This window comes from Cryptomeria japonica, chromosome 7 (assembly GCF_030272615.1).
Source record: "Cryptomeria japonica chromosome 7, Sugi_1.0, whole genome shotgun sequence".
Classification (NCBI taxonomy): domain Eukaryota; kingdom Viridiplantae; phylum Streptophyta; class Pinopsida; order Cupressales; family Cupressaceae; genus Cryptomeria; species Cryptomeria japonica.
Window position 1 is genome coordinate 452,294,475 of NC_081411.1, and position 18,588 is coordinate 452,313,062.

General features: G+C 38.4%; 1 protein-coding gene across 2 annotated transcripts in view; it reads right to left on the bottom strand.

Annotated features, from left to right (window-relative positions):
• LOC131030386 (serine/threonine-protein kinase EDR1) overlaps positions 1-18,588 on the bottom strand; it is a 172,013-nt gene that overhangs the window by 47,197 nt on the left and 106,228 nt on the right. For both annotated transcript variants that reach the window (XM_057961182.2, XM_057961183.2), the window contains exons 6-9: positions 2,237-2,305; positions 1,971-2,071; positions 1,106-1,184; positions 866-964 (exon numbers count right to left, since the gene is read on the bottom strand). In XM_057961182.2, the coding sequence (XP_057817165.1) occupies positions 866-964; positions 1,106-1,184; positions 1,971-2,071; positions 2,237-2,305 (348 nt within the window). The remainder of the gene's footprint in view (positions 1-865; positions 965-1,105; positions 1,185-1,970; positions 2,072-2,236; positions 2,306-18,588) is intronic.

Here is an 18,588-nt window from a genome sequence, read left to right on the forward strand (position 1 = left end):
ACACAAACCCCCACTTTAGTGTATGCACAGTGAGAGACAATAGCATCCCCATACCTACTTGAGCCACTCAAACTGGTACTTGAAGCAGAGAATGAAATTGAATGCTCATATAGAATGAGATATAGCAAATAACAAAATAAATTACCAACATTCTTGTATTAAAATAGCTGAGATTTGTTTTCCCTATACAGCATTATTTATTTATCTAATTTGTGCATTACTCTCCTTGTTAATGGAAATGTCACTCCAGTAATCAGACCATCTTGCACCAGCATCTCAAATACAAAATTATTCCAATATAATTCAAAAAAGAAAATTACAAATAAGTTTTTCAAAACTGCATATGTTAAACCTACAATTATAATCTGGCGCAAATCTATAGGGATATGACATAAAAGTATAGTTTATGGCAATATGCCATTAGCTGTTTGACTTGGGATTTTGTTACTTTTTATCTATTTATGATAGACAAACCTTGAGCTGAACTTTTTGAAGACATGGCAAGGAAAGAAAAGAAGGAGAATCTATCATTCTTAATTATTATGGAAAACATTCTCACCATGACTACAAAGTTTTTATCAACCAAGAGGTTTGGAGATTTCAGATCTCAATGGCATGTGCAGAATTATTCCAATATCATTCACAAAAGCAAATTACAAATAAGTTTTCAAAAACTGCATATTTAAACCTACAATTATAATGTGGTGCAAGTCTACAGGAATATGTCACTAGCCATTTGACTTAGGATTTTGTTACTTTTTTCTTCTTATAAAGACAGACATTGAGCTGAACTTTTTGAAGACATGGCAAGGAAAGAAAAGGAGGAGAATCTATCATTCTTAATTATTAAGGAAAACTTTCTCACCTTGACTGCCCAGTTTTTATCAACCAGGAGGTTTGGAGATTTCAGATCTCGATGAACTATTGTAGGGGTGCTACTATGCAAGCAATTCATTCCTTTAGCCTGCAGGGTTATAGATGTTGTCAGTAAGCATTCATAAACTTACCTTACATGATTCTTTTAATGGAAAAATATAAGCAAAGTTTATGCTCTATACATGAAAGAGACAGAAATGTTGAGTGCTTCTTATAAATTGAGACTCACAACATCAAGAGCCATTCTTATGCGTCGCTTTTCCTCTATCTGAATGTTAGGGCGGTGGATCAGTCTATACAGGCTCCCCCTGCATAGCAAGTTTCATGAAGTTGAAAGATAAACTCTTTAAAACATCAAATTTCCAAATTCAAGACATAAATACTCCAACTGTAGCATAGCTAACATCTGAGAGATGTCTTGTTTTAACTGAAATGCATTGTTAGCACTCTTGCACAGATGAAAAAAAACTGGGGCACACATTGCCTATCCTCATATTGATATGTATAGTCTGCAAACTACTTCATTATTCCACTATAGAAGGCACTGGCAGCTTCAATGGAGTGCAGCTATAACCTCACTTTGCACACCACACATTTAACAGTCTACCTGTAATGTATTGTAAGAACTCTCATACAGACAAAAGAAAAATGGGGAATACATCACCTATTCTCGCATTGATATGCAGAGTCTACAAACTGCCTCAATCATTCCCCTATAAATTTTCTAGCTTTTTCCCTCTCAAAATCAATTCCAATTTTTTTGTCCACAAACAACATCCTCCTATTAACATGTCACAACTTCTTTTCTTCAATTTTAAATGCAGGCAAAAAGAAAAACATATAGAATTTGGTCAGAAGTTGAGAGATGAAGAAAATGATGTCAGCCAGTCAAACAAAACAAATATCAAAGGGCTTCAGTTAATTGATAATAACTTAACAAAATCATATCAGAATGAGGAATGTACTATTGTCCATCTTTATTAGCTGAGTTGCAGGGATGGCTGGGCCACAAGTATTGTTGCAGTAATTCAATAGGAATTGATCGGTCCAAGCTAACTACTCACAATGGAGGTATATCATTAAATTCTATATACCTTGGAAGAAACTCAGTCACAATAGAAAGATTTGGAGGACGTGTAACAGCACCCATGAATAAAACAACATTTGGATGCCGTAATCTCCGCATTATTCGTACCTGCATTACAAATTCAAAATTCTTATTTCCTTACATAGTGGAATTTGTATATTGCTCTCTATGGTAAACAATTCATGCAAGCTCAAAAATGGTAAGCAAGTAAATAGTTTAAACAAAGATTTCTTTTATATAAAATAAACATTTCACAATTTCTTTGTCCCTTACTTCACTTCTGAACTCTTCCAGTGCATCCCCTGAGAAATCCTGGTCTAAAAACTTTTTAACAGCAACTTCCTGCCAGGTGATGTCAAAATAAGGCACATTGCTTTTAGTTCCAACAATGTCTGCCATCATACAACCATATAGATACCTAATAGTATACAAGTAGTTTACACAACATAGGATTAAAAGTGGTTTTACCCATTTCCAACAAATGATACCTTCCATTTAAAGAACATCATAAATATAGATAAAATGACTCTTGTGATCACAAAAAGGCTAAGAAAATATTGAAAACAATGCATTCTTTGAAAGAAGAAAAATATCAAAATAATGGTAAATCAGGTGTCTCATAATTCTTACAGTAGATGCATTCTGCGGCATTCTGTGGCACATACAAAAGTATTTGGTTTGTAAAAACCTTTACAAATGTTAGGACCTACAATATTGTTCAATAATATTTTAAAATAAAACAATGACGCTAGAGAGAAAAAAAAAAGTCAAATGAAATTAAACACCGAAAACAACTCAAATGAAATTAAACACAAAAATATACAAATAAAAGCCTAAAGATCATCCAACCAGGACAGAAGAATTCATAACCAATGGAGTATTTCAAACTCTTTCAGTTTTAAAACAATAAGAAAAATAAACTTGTAAAGACAACAAAATAGAAATTCATGTATTAAAATTACCAGTCATCATTAACCAAATTCCTCATCACTATAAAAAATCTCTTTCCGCAAAAAATCTTAAAAAATGTTAGAGATTTTACTTTATGAACTTAATCAGTTAAATCGTAGGACTACTAATCTTTAGCTGTAATGCCCTTGAATCGTCATTTTCTTTAATTTAGAGACAATCATATTAAGAAGAATAGATTTTGAAAACCCTCAGTACCGCTGAGACAAGCATATCAATAAAAAATATATCAATTATGCCTTTCACAAAGTAATTAAAAGCAATACCAATCGAAAAAAAAGTAACTAAAAGCATAAGAAAGAATAGGAAAAACAGAAAAAACAAACCAAAATAATAGATGTACGTAAGTTGTAACATCATAAGCTAAACAAATAAGTGCTATCTAACGAGCATGCAAAGGAAGGTTTACAGAATCTTCATGATGATCCACTGGGTGGGATTGTTGCTTCTTGTTACATTATTCCCCAGCATTTCAAGTCTGATAGTTTTGATGAATCCACCCCCATTGCTGTCCATTCGTGTGTCGGATGGTGTGTCTCAAAAGCAAGCAAAGGAAGGTTCAATTTATCTTCATGCCGGTGGGGTGGGATCCTTGCATTGTATTCATTATTCTCCAGTATTTGATGTATGGTACTCTTGATGGATCCAACCCTCACAGTTGTTTGTCCATGTGTTAGAGGATGGGGGGCGCAGATGTCCATGGTAGTCTGGATAAGCAAATTCCTTTGTTGCAGTAATGATTATCTTCGTTGCGCAAGTGCTTTCTATTACTGTGCAAATGATTGTTTTGCTACACAAGTGAGTCTTTGTTGCACAAATGATTGCCTTACTGCACAATATAGTTCTTCTGTTGTGCAAGACAATGACTGCCATAACAAGATCATTCAGCTAACCAAAAACAACTTTCTGATGATGAGTGAATGAGATCCGAACAACTACATCTTAGTTAGCATAACACTCCTAAATGTGCACACAATCTGCCAAAGAGGCTATGGTTGTTTCAAAACATAGTATTATTAGGATGTATTCTAATTTACTAAATTGGCTTGAAACCCCAATGTTTCCAAGCATTAAATATACCGGAATCAGAATTGCAACCCATTCCTCCACAAAATTGCACCCAGGCATGCGGAAGCAATTCAGGTGAATCAGGGTGATTCCAAAGTGATTCATAGCATTTCCCAGCAGTGGAGGACGTTTGCAATGCAACTTGACTTATTTTCTTTGACTTCAATGTATACATAACTAATCTAATTAGAGATCATTGTCCTACAAAACAGATTGTTAGAACACAACAAAAAATATATACATAACTAATCTAATTTGCAATTAAAGTTCAATTACTTAATTAACACTAATTTCAATTCTTAAAAAAAATACGAGTGCAGCACTGGGACATGTCCTTAGGCGGTTGTGAAGCTCGCCTTCTTGGAACCCATCTTGGTTCCAAGCCATCCGGGAAATCGAAAGTTAATTCGATTCCTGTCTTGGATATAATTTCTTACACCCAAGCCATCCAAAAAATCGAAGGTTAATTCGATTCCTGTCTTGGATGTAATTTCTTACACCCAAGCCATACCAAGAAAGACCATCATATATGATCAACTCCTTGCCTTGGATGATGCATTTCATCATCCAAGTCTACCAAAGAGGACCGGCCAGATCCGTCTCTTCTTGGATGAACTTTGTCAACCAAGCCATAACATACATGCATATAGATATTCAGTATATACTGCCTACCAGGGATTATCATAACCCCTGCATTAGACTAAGGGAATTTCTTCCCAATAGCCTCCATCATATAGCCACATCATTCAAATTACATTCTATAATTCATTATCATTTTCATTCGATAATCTACATTTACATATTCCTATATTAACATGTATTCGGTAACATATATTCAGAAAATATTCATTAACATGTAACCAGGAAAATTCATTAACATCTAAAAATCAACATATATTCATGACTATTCATTAACGTAAATTCACAAATATTCATTAACATATATCTAGAACTATTCATTAACATGTATTAAAATATTTATTACTATATATGTGTGTGTGTGGCACACACGTCCACACACACATATATCCTTTGTGAACCGCAGACATCACTAGTCCATCTCGACATACTTTGGCTTAAACTAAATTGATTAGGAGACAGAGCTATCTTTAACATGAATCCAATCAGTGATAACAAGAACATATAGGCTTCTTCCTGATATAATCTTAAACAATCCATCTGATTTATATACTAATATTTATTATTGATATACATATAGTTTTATATACATTATTTATTCTCAGATATTATCATTATATTACTGCAGATGCAGAACTTTATAAAACATTATTATTATTATAATAATATTATTATTATTATTATTATATTATTATTATTATTATTATTATTATTATCTAGATTTATATTACTATTAAATTCTGCATAGGAATGTTATCGGGCTTCCAATCTTACTCATCATATTGAACACATCACCGTGCATGCCACCAATACTGCCAATAACTTAATGACAGTTCTGATATGATCTGGAGAATCTTACTGACAATTATTATATAGATAAATCTATTATCCTTTCAGACATGAGTATAAATAAAGGAATTGGATTATCTTATCCAATATTTATGTATCTTCTAATTACCAAATATATAAATTAATAATACCATCCCTACCTAAAAAGCAATAATTATATCTCGTGGGGGGTAAGGACAGACAGATCTGACCATGCGTCAGATCTGGTCTGCCACTATTTAAGAAATTAAGAATGATTGTCATACGTGTTGCAGTCTATATTAATATTACTACCGATATTTTGCATTCAATCCTTATTAGACTTCCTATATATTAAGCATACGTATTAAACACGTCTCTGTGCATTGCTGTTATAAATCTAGTGTGACACGTTAATATATACCATGTATTTTATGAAGTTATTGGTGAGGAATATATATATACATATATATTCTTGATATAATATGACTGATTATTATTTCTTATGTTTGATTCAATATCATCCTTCTGTGCCATTAATATTTCATTTGGTTAGAGTTTAGCATAACTTACCTGGGCGTTCTATTTCATGTTCTTTTACCTCCGATGCTGCCACTGGTTGGTGAATCCTCCCCCCCTCGGCTATCGCTTGGTGTGGTTCATTAATACTTCTTCATTGGGGTTGAAAGGTTGTGACTTTCCCCCAAACTGGTGGCTGATGGAAAAGAGACGTGTCCATTTTACAATTCATATACCTCTTCAAAGATAAATCGCTCCTTTAGTTTAGTGCCATTAACTCTAATTAATCCTTAATGTTATTGTGGAGACGTATTAATTTGGATGTCGATCCAATGTTCATTAATCGCTTTTGATTATCTTGGACGCTGTCTATGTTCAGATTCCTTCCATTTTAGTTGTCTTAATAAATATTTTATTTATTGTTACTTATTTATTTATTTATATTATTATAGTTTTATTAATTATTTTTATTTGAATATTTCAGGAAAATTATTAGTAATAAATATTAATAGATATTAATTAAATAATACATTTAATAAATAAATAAATTTCAAATAGTAATTCATTGTTATTATTATATTAATTAATAATAATAATTACTTACATTTAGGATATATATAACAATCAAGGAGGGGACATGACATTCAACCTTCAAAAAGTTGCCCTAGAGCCTCAACACCAAACCAAAAAATCATAACTAATACAAACACAAATAGAAACATATTTTTGGCTCCTCAAGCTTTTCTGTTAATTCTTAAATTCAAGCTTGCTGCCTCTATGCTAACTATACAGGTATTTACCATGGTCCATGTTCAAAAATTCTAAGATATATTCTGCCATTTTGGAATATGTGGTGATATGTTATAACGTTTTCAAATATTTTATGATGTTATCAAGTTGTTAGACAATAAATTACAATCACAGCTTTATATTCGTTAAAGTTTGACCAGCTACGTTTTTAATAAGCCTATATTTATCAAGTAGAATCCAAAAATAAACAATTCATGTCCATATGCTATGAACTACAGTCATGAAGACCACATTTTGCTGCATTTTGTTAAACAATTAGTAAACAATAATAAACCTATAATTCTCATGTAGAATTCAAATGTCATGTACCATTTTCCAAAAATAGCACCTACTAAAAGTAGTAACATTCCACAATCCAACCCTTTTTCATTTATGCTAAACTTCTTCTCAATCACTGAGATGATGCTATCATATACTTTTCTCAAACATGACTTATCCATGTTAGTAAAGTGGATCCTACTCATGATTGGTTTAGTAAAAGTAAAAAGATATTCCACACAATCTCAGAAAGTGTCATCTAGGATTATCTGCTCTATTTGTCGGCCTTGTGCTATGGGATTGCCTCCATATTTATTAGAGTTGGCTAATGACCATGCTAGAAGGTGTTTCCTGCACCTTCACAAATCATTTCAAGATTATTTTTTTGGAGGCAAATTGGGTTTCAAGATGATTGTTTTGATCACCTTCAACAACTCCAATTACTAGAATGATCTAAAAATGGTTTTTGACATGTTTGTGATGAACATTTGAATTTCTTCAGCTTTGTATATATTGGATTTATCTAGTTTATTTTCACGCTGCACTTTTGCAACATAAAGTTGAGTGAGTGGACAATTAAAGGTCTCCAAATATATTGGATACTATGCCTCAACTAACATACAGACAATTCTACAATTCTTTGTATCGTTTGTTATGACTTGGAAAATATTTTGAGATCCCACTTATTCAATGCATTGTACAAGGATGCCAGCAATAAATTGTGAATTCTTCATCTGCTCCTCACAATCCACAACTTTTCAAAAATATTGCCCCTTCAGCACACATTACAATCACATTAATCAACCACTCAACACAAATTGTCTATTGAGATGTTTTATCAACCACCTTCGGAGGAGGGTGGAAAATGATGAGGTAGATGTGTCTATTGAGACATTTTCTCAACCACCTTTGCAGGAGGATAACTCTATGAAATGGAAGAACCAAAAGAAATGGACCAAAAAGGACAGGAAACAAATTTCTTGGTCTGAGGGCTCTCAAACTGGTCATGAAAAGGAGGTAGACAATGTGAAATCAACTGCTGAGCAGAGTAATATGTCTAAGACTGGTGGTGAGATGGGAAAAGATAGAGGTAAAGGGAAGGAGAAGGTTGGGAAAAGAAAACTAATAAATGACCTCTGCCTAATATTGGTAGCAGATAAGAGGATCGGGGATTGATTCTTCCTTGAAATGAACAAGATCAATGTGAAGTTGAGGGTATTGCGGGAAAAGGTAGATGGCAGTAGAGGGAGGAATGAGGATAGGGTCAAGAACTCGACTGTACAAAGGGATCCAGGGTGGAAGATATGGTCAAATGTATTCATTGCACTATTAAGAACAGTGTGGAGGACATTTGGATCTTGACTGAAAAACTTAAGGAACTGAAGGAAGAGCACATTGTGGAGTCTGCCTCTGCTGGGAAAAAGAATGAGGATCAAAGCATGAAGAACAAGGATAAACAGGTACTAGAACTAAACAAAAAAGGACGGAGTTCTTGGATCAGAGGCAGCAAGAAGAGACCTCGAAGAAGATGCAATAGGGCTTCTTTTTGTTTTTGCTTAAGTTGTTTAGTCTGTTTTTGTTTTCTATAGATTAATTGTTGGGTGGCTGTCCTTTCTTCTGGCAGCATTTTATAAAAGGAGTTTTGAATCCCTTCAAAACTTGTTTTACCCTTTAATGAAAAAACATTCCACTATCCAAAAATAGTAAGTCCTAATTAACGGAACAACATTGGGGAAATAGTATATTTAATAATTGGACAATTAAATAGCTATCAGTACAAGTTGGGCATTGATTACTCCTGGAGCATTATGGTCCATTTTTGGCAGGTATTTGTAACGGCAATTTTGCAGGATTGGTTGGTCAAGCTTCTAGATACCATTTGGCAGTCAGAGGATGAGGGAGTTACATGCAATTATAAATTTGTCTTTTCCCTCCCATTTTGGTGTGGGACTTCCTCGATACCAAATTAGTTGCTCACATCTTTATATTATGTGTTGGAGACAACACTGGGGTCTTTTGGTCAGTCCAATTTTCTCTCGCAAGTAGCTTGAGCACTTGTGTTCAACAGTTTTTCTTCTTTGGATGAAAACCCAGAGAGGAATATCAGCTCCTGGATGAAACCCTAAGGGTTATGAGGATCATAGGACAAAATTACTGTGATTCTGGAGGCGAATTCACTCAGAAGTTGCACTGGAGTTTCATGGTTTACAGTTTCAATCTATTATGGTGTGGATTTTGGTGTGTTTGGGGTTTGGCAGTGTCGAATTTCATTTGATGTAAGTTTTTGCTGTAGATTGTTGTGCATTTGCAGAGGTTTTCAGATTTGTAATAATCTCCCTTTGCAGTTGCATTCATTGGAATATATGGGAGAAAATTTTCAAAGTTTTAGGGTGTTTGGTGTGGTGAAAACTACCCATTTTTCTGTATAACGGTGTGCAATCATATCCAGATTTGTGTGGAGATATATGAATGATGTAATGACTATAGAAACAGCCTTTTATGCAGAAAATTACAATGAAAATCATATGTTACAGGCTGTACTTTAAATTTTTCCTTTTTCTATGCATTTCAGTGAAATCAGGTGATGCAAATTCGAAGAATTAATGTGCAAATCTTTGTGATGAATGAAAGCACATAAAATCTGATGTAGTACAACAATGGAACATGTTATTACTATCATTATATGATAATTTTCCAGATTTTTGTTTTGTGTGGGGTTTTGTATTGCATGTGTGGAGAAATTGTCAATTTCAAAGCTGACCAGCATAAAGAAAAATCAAGTGTTGGGAATAAAATAAAGTTTCATTTTCAGATATTCTTATGATTGCAAATATTTAATTTGGCATATTACGTCAAAATAAACAATTCATGTACATAGCCCACAAACTACATTACCCTAAAGCATTTTGTTAAACAGTTAATAAACAAGGGCTCTGTTTACTAACTGTTAAAAAATGCATCAAAGATATAGCCTCCATGACTATAGTTTACTGGTAATAAAGCCTATATTTCTCTGATGAATTTTGTCAAAAAGTTAATCTGAAAACATTTAGCCTTTAGCTGCTTGGGTACCTCATTTTAGAACTATCTACATTTGTAACTATAAAATCATTTGTTTTGTTTTAACTTTTTAATGTTCACAATTTCCAATTTATCATAAATATATTGTTTTCAACTTTTCATGTGTTTGGATTCTAGAGCGTGATATATAATTTGTTTTCTAACCCTATTTCCTTAGGGATTATTTTAATTTTATGATCAGATTAATAGAATGCAGATATAAGACAATTCAATCAAATTTGCACAGCATATACGCTGGGAAAACCCTCCAACATGAGGGAGAAAAACCCAGCAACAAATGTCTCTTATTATATTAATCAAATAGCAAGATGTCTTTACAAAAAATCGCTTCACCCCTTGAAGCTAGATGTATGAAACAATCCACACTTGATGTTACATGAACTGCTGGCGGTGATATTCGATCTGCTGTGTAAGATATTCGATCTGCCTTGAATGTGCGGACAGTGATTGTGTGTGTATATTGATTGCCAAGGAGGGGAGAATTGATCTCCCTTTATACCCGAGCAAAGGTGACTCTTTATCAAGAGTCGGCTCCCTATGAACCAAGACCACCCTTCATTAGAGCACGGTGACCTTTCATAAGGGTGGCGGACTTATCCAAAAGTCGGCCCCCCTTAATAAATATATATTTGTTTTCCAAACAAATGCATCGCACTTTATTAATTATCGGCCAAGCTAGGGAGGAATCCTTGCTGATATCTGTGTCATGGAATGACATCCACCATGGCTACTCCCAGAGGGTAAAACAGAGTTCATCACAGAGGCACTCAACGTGGTGACATCCATCATGGCTACTCCCTGAGGGTGAAACAGAGCTCATCACGGAGGCACTCAACATGGTGACATCCATAAAGGCTACTCCCATGTATGGATGTGGATATGTACACAAGTGTCCATCACGGAGTCACTCAACGTGATGTCGTCATCTCATCATGACATTCACCATGGCTACTCCCAAAGGGTGAATAAACACAAGTGATGTTGTCATGGAGTCTCTCAACATGACATCCACCATGGCTACTCCCAGAGGGTGGTACAAGGTCTTTCTCCTCAAACTTCTCTCTCACAGAGAAGAATGCATTAAAGTACATCTCAAGAAATCACTGATGCTGAGACTCACTCTCAGCAAGGGCTTCATTCTCCACAACTGCAAGCTTGTCTCGAAAATGCACAAACTTCACTTTGGCAAGGGGCTTGGTGAGAATATCAATCGTCTGATCATCAATGCTAATGTACCTCAGCTGAATGGCTTTCCTTATAACCAGGGGGTTTCATATGTAGTGGTATTTGATCTCCACATGTTTTGTTTTGTCATGAAACACAAGGTTGACAAAAAGTTTCACACAACTCTGATTATCACAATGAATGACAGTAGGCTCCATCGATTGTCCAAACAATCATGCAAGGAGCTTCTGAAACCACACTGCTTCTCAAGCTGCCACACATGCTGCAATATACTCTACTTCTGCGGTGCTTAGTGCCACTGAAGACTGCTTCCTACTACACCAAGAAACCATAGCAAACCCTAAACTAAAGCAACAACCCGAGGTGCTCTTCTGATCAGTAACACTCCCTGCCCAATCAGAATCAAAATATCCTTGAAGATTTAGATCTGCACTGGAAGTATATCTCAACCCATATCCTACAGTGCCACGCAAGTACCTCAATATATGTTTTGTTGCAACTAGATGAATATGTCTTGGTTCACACATAAACTGACTTAGAGCACTCACTGCATAACTGAAAAATAAATTGAATGAATGATTCAATAATCGGATAATTACATTGAACGATATAGACACACATATATATAGAGAGGTTACAAGACGATGTTCTATAATTAGAACACGTTAAAGTAAAAGATTAAAGAGCTAAATGCTAAATTAAGCGTGAAAGCTAAATTAAGCGTGAAAACTAAATTAAGCTTAAAAGCTAATTAACTAAAAAGCTAACTTAACAAGCTAAATAAGTCGACAACTTAAAATAGAAGATGACCACTAAAAATAGAAGATGACCATTATAGAAGATATTAATATTATTTTAACACCCTCCCTAATGGTCATCATACTCAACACCCTACAGAAAACACTACAGGTGTTATGATCACAGATGCAAAGAACACACTGCTACTACGGAGACCCTCCCAGGATCTACAGAATGTAAATGACCAAGAGTACCAAAAGGCATCCAAGCGAATATAGCCTTCACACGCAAATTAGAGATCTGGCACACATGAATTACTTGTGTTAATCCAGATCTGAATTGGAGGGCAAAAAAAGAAAAAAGTTTTAAAAAAATCTCTTCAATAAAAACTTCGAAAAATTTTAATAACCAAAACTTTCGAAATTTTTAATTTCCATGCTCTGATACCATGAAAAACAAATTGAATGAATGATTCAATAATCGGATAATTACATTGAACGATATACACACGTATATATAGAGGTTACAAGACGATATATAATTAGAACATAACGTTAAAGTAAAAGATTAAAGAGCTAAATGCTAAATTAAGCATGAAAGCTAAATTAAGCTTAAAAGCTAATTAACTAAAAAGAAAAAACTAAATGCTAAATAAAGCTTAAAAGCTAATTAACTAAAAAGCTAACTTAACAAGCTAAATAAGTCGACAACTTAAAATAGAAGATGACCACTAAAAATAGAAGATGACCATTATAGAAGATATTAATATTATTTTAACAACAACAAATGTCAGGTCTAGTATTGACTAGATACATCAATGAACCAATCAACTGTCTATACATGGTAGGATCTACCAAATCCGAACTAGTTGCAGACTCACTCAACTTCTTCAAATTTGTCTCCATAGGTGTAGACATAGACTTGCAGTCCATCATTCCAAATCTCTTCAAGATATCTATGGTATATTTCCCTTGACTTAGAATAATCTCACTGGGTCTTTGCCATACCTCCAATCGTAGAAAGTAGTGCATAAGACCTAGGTCCTTCATCTCAAACTCAAAAGCTACCTCTTTCTTACATTTGTCAATGAGATGATCTTCTCCAATAATAAATAAATCATCAACATAAAGAACTAGTATATGAGCCTTGCCATCAATTACCTTGAAGTAAAGATTTGGATCTGCATCATTCTTGAAGAACCCCAAGCCCATCTGTTGTCGAGTAATTATGTCATATTGTAATTAGAATGTTGCGTGTGTTAAGGGTAGGTGGTTACGTGACGGTTGTCGGCAATTGGCACCTGACAACCTGTACCGACACCTATATGTACTTGGTTTCTTATTTCACTGTGTAGATATTGTCGGAGAAAGCTATGTTTTGAATGTATTGGCATTTGGCATTAATGAATACAGACATATGAGTTCTTATGTTTACTTGCATTGTTGTATACTGTCACACTTCCTACATTTTTGTACTGTTATGCACTATTGAACATACACACACCCCTCGAGGGAAAACATCTGGCATCGTTGCCAAATTAAACTTGGAATGACGGGAACATACTACATGGCACGATGATAATGGGGCAACCAGTGAGCAAGGGGACAAGTAACAATCCCAAGGAAGAGCCGACGGAGTTGTTCGAAGGAGAGGGAGCACTGACAAGAGATTTCACCTGCATCCTACAGGCATCCATCGAAACTTACGTGCCGAGGGAGGCCACAACCGAGGACGACCTTGAGAGCGCAGTGTGGAGTGCCCTTGACATAAGTCCAACCGTAAACCGATTGATGAACAACTTGCTTAGCTTGTTGGCACAAGCGTTCCTTGCATTCCAAACTCGCCGGGAAGAAACCTACCGTGAGACCCGTCGACAACAAATTTTGCAGCAATTTGAAGAAAGGAGTCAACGAGAGGAGGAGGAACATGACGAAACCCGTCGACGAACGTTCAACCCCACGACAAGGGGGAATTGATGCCCGTGACGTTGAACAAGGATAGGAACCGTGTGCCGAAGGGACAGGAAGAAGTCGTGCACGAGGCAGCCGCAAAGACACTGAAGTTAGAACAACAAGCAGAACGTCGGCGACGTCTGAAGAAACTCGCTGAAGAAAGCGCAACTGGCAATGATGGCTCGAGTGGTGAGGGCCAAGTTTCCGTACTAATAGAAACCACCAGAAAGCGGTTGGGGGACCTTTCCCTAACATTGGAAGAGATTGGCGAAGGGAGTACGGTAGAGCCATACACGCCATACGGTAGAGCCGTACACGCCATACAGAGGTGCCGAGACTAGGAGGGAAGAGGAGACTGAGACTGAGAACAGAGAGGCGGGGGATACTAGTGCAACCGAAGGTGTCGGGAGGACACAAGGTCACGGTAGTAGAAGCAATTTGTTTGGCTCAAGCTCATCACACCCTGGTAGTCAGAGCAACTTGGTGGGACCCAATGTACCAAATATCGGCGGAATACCTTCTGGAGGACCAGTGTCTGGAGGAATTCCTGGAGGGAGTTCAAGTTCCGGAGGGCAGACTGGGCCGCCGCCAAGGAGCGTGATGGCGAATCGGCAAAAATTGCCTAAGTTCAATGGAGAAAGGAAAGGAGACCCAGTACGACATTGTCGTACATGCAAAACAATCTGGTCGGCCAATGGCGTGACCGACAGGACGGAATGGGTGGTGCAATTCCCCACCACCCTACAAGGGGCAGCCATCAATTGGTACTCCGATGCTAATAAAACGAGGCTGGCAACTTGGAATGAATTACATAAAGCCTTCTAAACAAAGTTTCGACTTCTCAGAGACAACAATGAAATCGTGGCAGAAATCTTGAGTACCAAGCAAGGGAAAAGCGAGACCATCTGAGCATATAGTCAGCGCCTGAAGGAATTGTTGGGAAAAATGGACAACCAGCCCGATGATGGATTAAAGAAAAGGTGGTTTGTGGAGGGTTTGAAATCGTCCCTCGGGAGGAAAATGAAAATTGTACCACCCACCTCCTATGAAGATGCCTATAACCGGGCAATGGACCTGGAAAGTGAAGGCAAGACATCCACGAAGAAGAAAGACAAATCCTCTGGGGAGGACTCCTCTGAGGGTAGTAGCAGCAACGAGGGGTCGAGCAAGAAGGTGCAAGCCCTTCAGAAGGATATGCACCGCATGATGAAGGAATTCAAAAGTATGAAGGGAAGCACCAGCAAAAACAAGGAAGTGTGGTGCGTGGAGTGTAAAGAGGAAGGTCATACAAAAGGCTCTTGTCCTAAAAAGGCCTTCTGTGACATTTGCCAAGTGTTGGGACACTCCACAAAAGAATGTCCCTACAACATGAAGACACGAGGGAATCAGGTGGTCTTCACCCAAGAGCAGATGTCACCGTCCACTACAGCAGGCACATCCCTGCCTCAAGCCAACACCACGGCATCATCTGGCGGTTACAGAGGTAACCAAAGGAGAGGAAGAGGCAACAATCATAACAACAATAACCGGAGTCGAATGTAGCATGATGCCAAAGGACGGCCGATGATTCAGTGTTGGGCCTACAACCAGTGGGGACACTTTGCGCGCGATTGCCAGAAAGAGGAAACACCGCAAAACTTGTGCAGATGGTGTGGTCCTGGACACCACGACGACACAAATTGCCCCAAGCCAGGGGTTAATCTTCTCAATATTAAGAAAACTGGTGCTAAAGAAGTACTGGCAATCACCTGTGCTCAGACCAAGAAGGCCACTTATCCCGACCCCCGTACGGACAAGGAGAGATTACAGGAGGCAAAGGCCGACATTGAGCGAGAGATGACGGCAGAATGACGAAAGAATGCAGAGGTGGTGAGTACCTCATCCCGTACTGAAGCAGAAAAGAACATTATTGGGCAAGTCTTGCAGATGGAGGTGTCGATAAGGGTGAAGGACCTCTTGGACACAATGCCAGCTGAGGACCGCCATTTTCAGTACCATACAAAGCACCGCACACACACCTTCATGTGTGACCAAGACGGAAGTCCCAGTCAGCCCTTCGGTTGATCCAATGTTGTTGGCCTTAAATAGTGGTCGACATCCTGCAGTAGCGGAAATGGGAATCCTCGGGGCTATCCTCAAGGACACCATCGTGGATGAAGGTTCTGAGGTGAATGTGCTATCGGAGGATACATGGAAGAAGATCGCGAAGCCAACACTATGGCCACCCACATTCAATTTGATGGGAGCAAACCAACACGGTATCAAGCCACTCGGCACCCCGATGACCCAGCCCGTGACCATTGGCACACAACCCCCCTTACTGGATTTCGTGGTAATCCCACTTAAAAACAAGGGCTATGACGCCATCTTAGGGAGAGGGTGGCTAGTCACAGCAAAAGTGAACCACAATTGGAAGAAGAACACCCTTTCCATGGAGAAAGGGGGGAGGAAATACATTATTGATCTGAGGACCCAGGTCGTCGAGTGAGGAGCTTGCATCATCTGACTCTGATTCAGAAGACTCAAACAAATGGGAGTGGGATTCCTACGAAGGCAGAGACGAGATGGAACCAAATAATGAAGGAGTGCTTGAACTCGATGGCTGCTCGGAAGATGACATCTACTCATTGAATGGACTCTTCCACTGGCAGATGGAAGATTATGAAGTATTCCATCCTGTGTGCCACATGCTGCAAATTGAAGAAGAGCCAGGCGAGAAAGATGAGTTCCCACCAGAATACAGGGAGTACAAGGAGGGAGATGCCAAAGTGAATGATGTTCCGACGTACGAGTTTTCAAAGGACAGACCAATGCGGTACAAAGACCCCACCGTGAAGGAGACGAACTTAGGAGACACTGCCACCCCTCGAAATATCTGGGTAGGAGACGATTGGAGCCTGGTGCTGAAGGCTGTAGCATTCAAAATTTTCATGGAATACAAGGACATATTCGCTTGGTCCTACAACGATCTGAAAGGGGTCTCGCCCGAATTATGTGTCCATTGGATACCATTGGTCTCGGGAGCCCAGCCGGTACGGAAGAGGTCGTACCGAATGAATAAGAACTATGCGGCCAAGGTGAATGAAGAGATCGAACGGATGCTTGAGGCCGGCATCATATTTCAGGTGGAGACAAGTGAGTGGGTCTCGCCGATTGTTATCTCACTGAAGAAGGAAGCCAACCAGATCCGCATCTGCATGGATTTTCGACGCCTCAACGCAGTCACCATCAAGCATCCGTTCCCTATACCTTTCACAAACAGCATCCTGGAGGAGGTGGCTGGCCATGAAATGTAATCATTTTTGGACGGCTTTTCCAGATACAATCAGATTTCGATAGCTGACGAGGACAAGTTGAAGACCACCTTTGTGGTGGAGGATGGAGATTATGCGTACAACCAAATATCGTTCGGTTTGTGCAATAGTCCTTCAGAGAATAGTCCTTCACATCTTCGATAAGATGTCTGTGGGAAATTTTAAGTCCTTTTTGGATGACTGGTCGATTTTTAGTAGCGAAGACACTCACTTGGTGGCACTGCGAGAATGCATGGAGAGATGTCGGAGAGCCAAGCTGGCCTTGAATCCGAAGAAATGTAGATTTATGGTACCGCAAGGAAAGTTGCTAGGCCATATTGTTTGTAAAGATGGATTGAAAACTGACCCGAATAAGGTACGGGTAATTGTGGAGATGGAGTCGCCCATTGATGTAACGGGAGTAAAGTCCCTCTTGGGACATATAGGATACTACCGGAAGTTCATCAAGAACTTTGCCCAACTTTCATTCCCACTAGACAAACTGACAAGAAAGGGCGAACCGTACATATGGTGACCACCACAAGGGGAAGCATTCGAGGAACTCAAGAGGAGACTGGTCGTTGCACCCATTCTGGCCCATCCAAATTGGGACTGAGAATTCCACGTACACGTGGATGCCTCGAACTATGCCATTGGGGCTACGCTAGAACGGGAAGGGGGACATGGGTTGGACCATCCCATCTATTTTGCCAATCGCTTGATGTCGAAAGCCAAGAGGAATTACAGTACCACCGAGAGGGAAGCCCTCGGAATGGTCTATGCCGTACAAAAATTTTGGCACTACTTGTTGGCGACACCTTTCACTTTCTATGGGATCACCAGGCGTTAATGTACCTGGTAAATAAACCCATTATCCAAGGCAGAATAAGCAGGTGGCTAGTGCTCCTTCAAGAGTTCACATTCACAATAATTGTACGGCCAAGCAAGAGCCATGTGATCGTTGATCAGTTGTCTCGGATTAGGTCGAGGGAGCCGCCGGAGGGAGTCAATGATGATTTTCATGATGCACATCTGTTCCAAATTGCGGCACTACCGTCGTGGTATGCGAACATTGGGGAATACTTGTCCACCTCTCGATTCCCAGCCGAGATGCTACCGAGTGAGAGAAGGAAGCTGGTCTTGAGAAGCAAGACATTTCAGCTAATTAATGGGTTGTTGTATAAAATGGGACCCGACCAAGTCCTCAGAAGGTGTGTGATGGAAGAAGAGATTTTGGGAGTGCTCTGGAAAGCACACGAAGGGTCCGCAAGAGGCCACATGGTCCAAACACCACCGCACGCAAAGT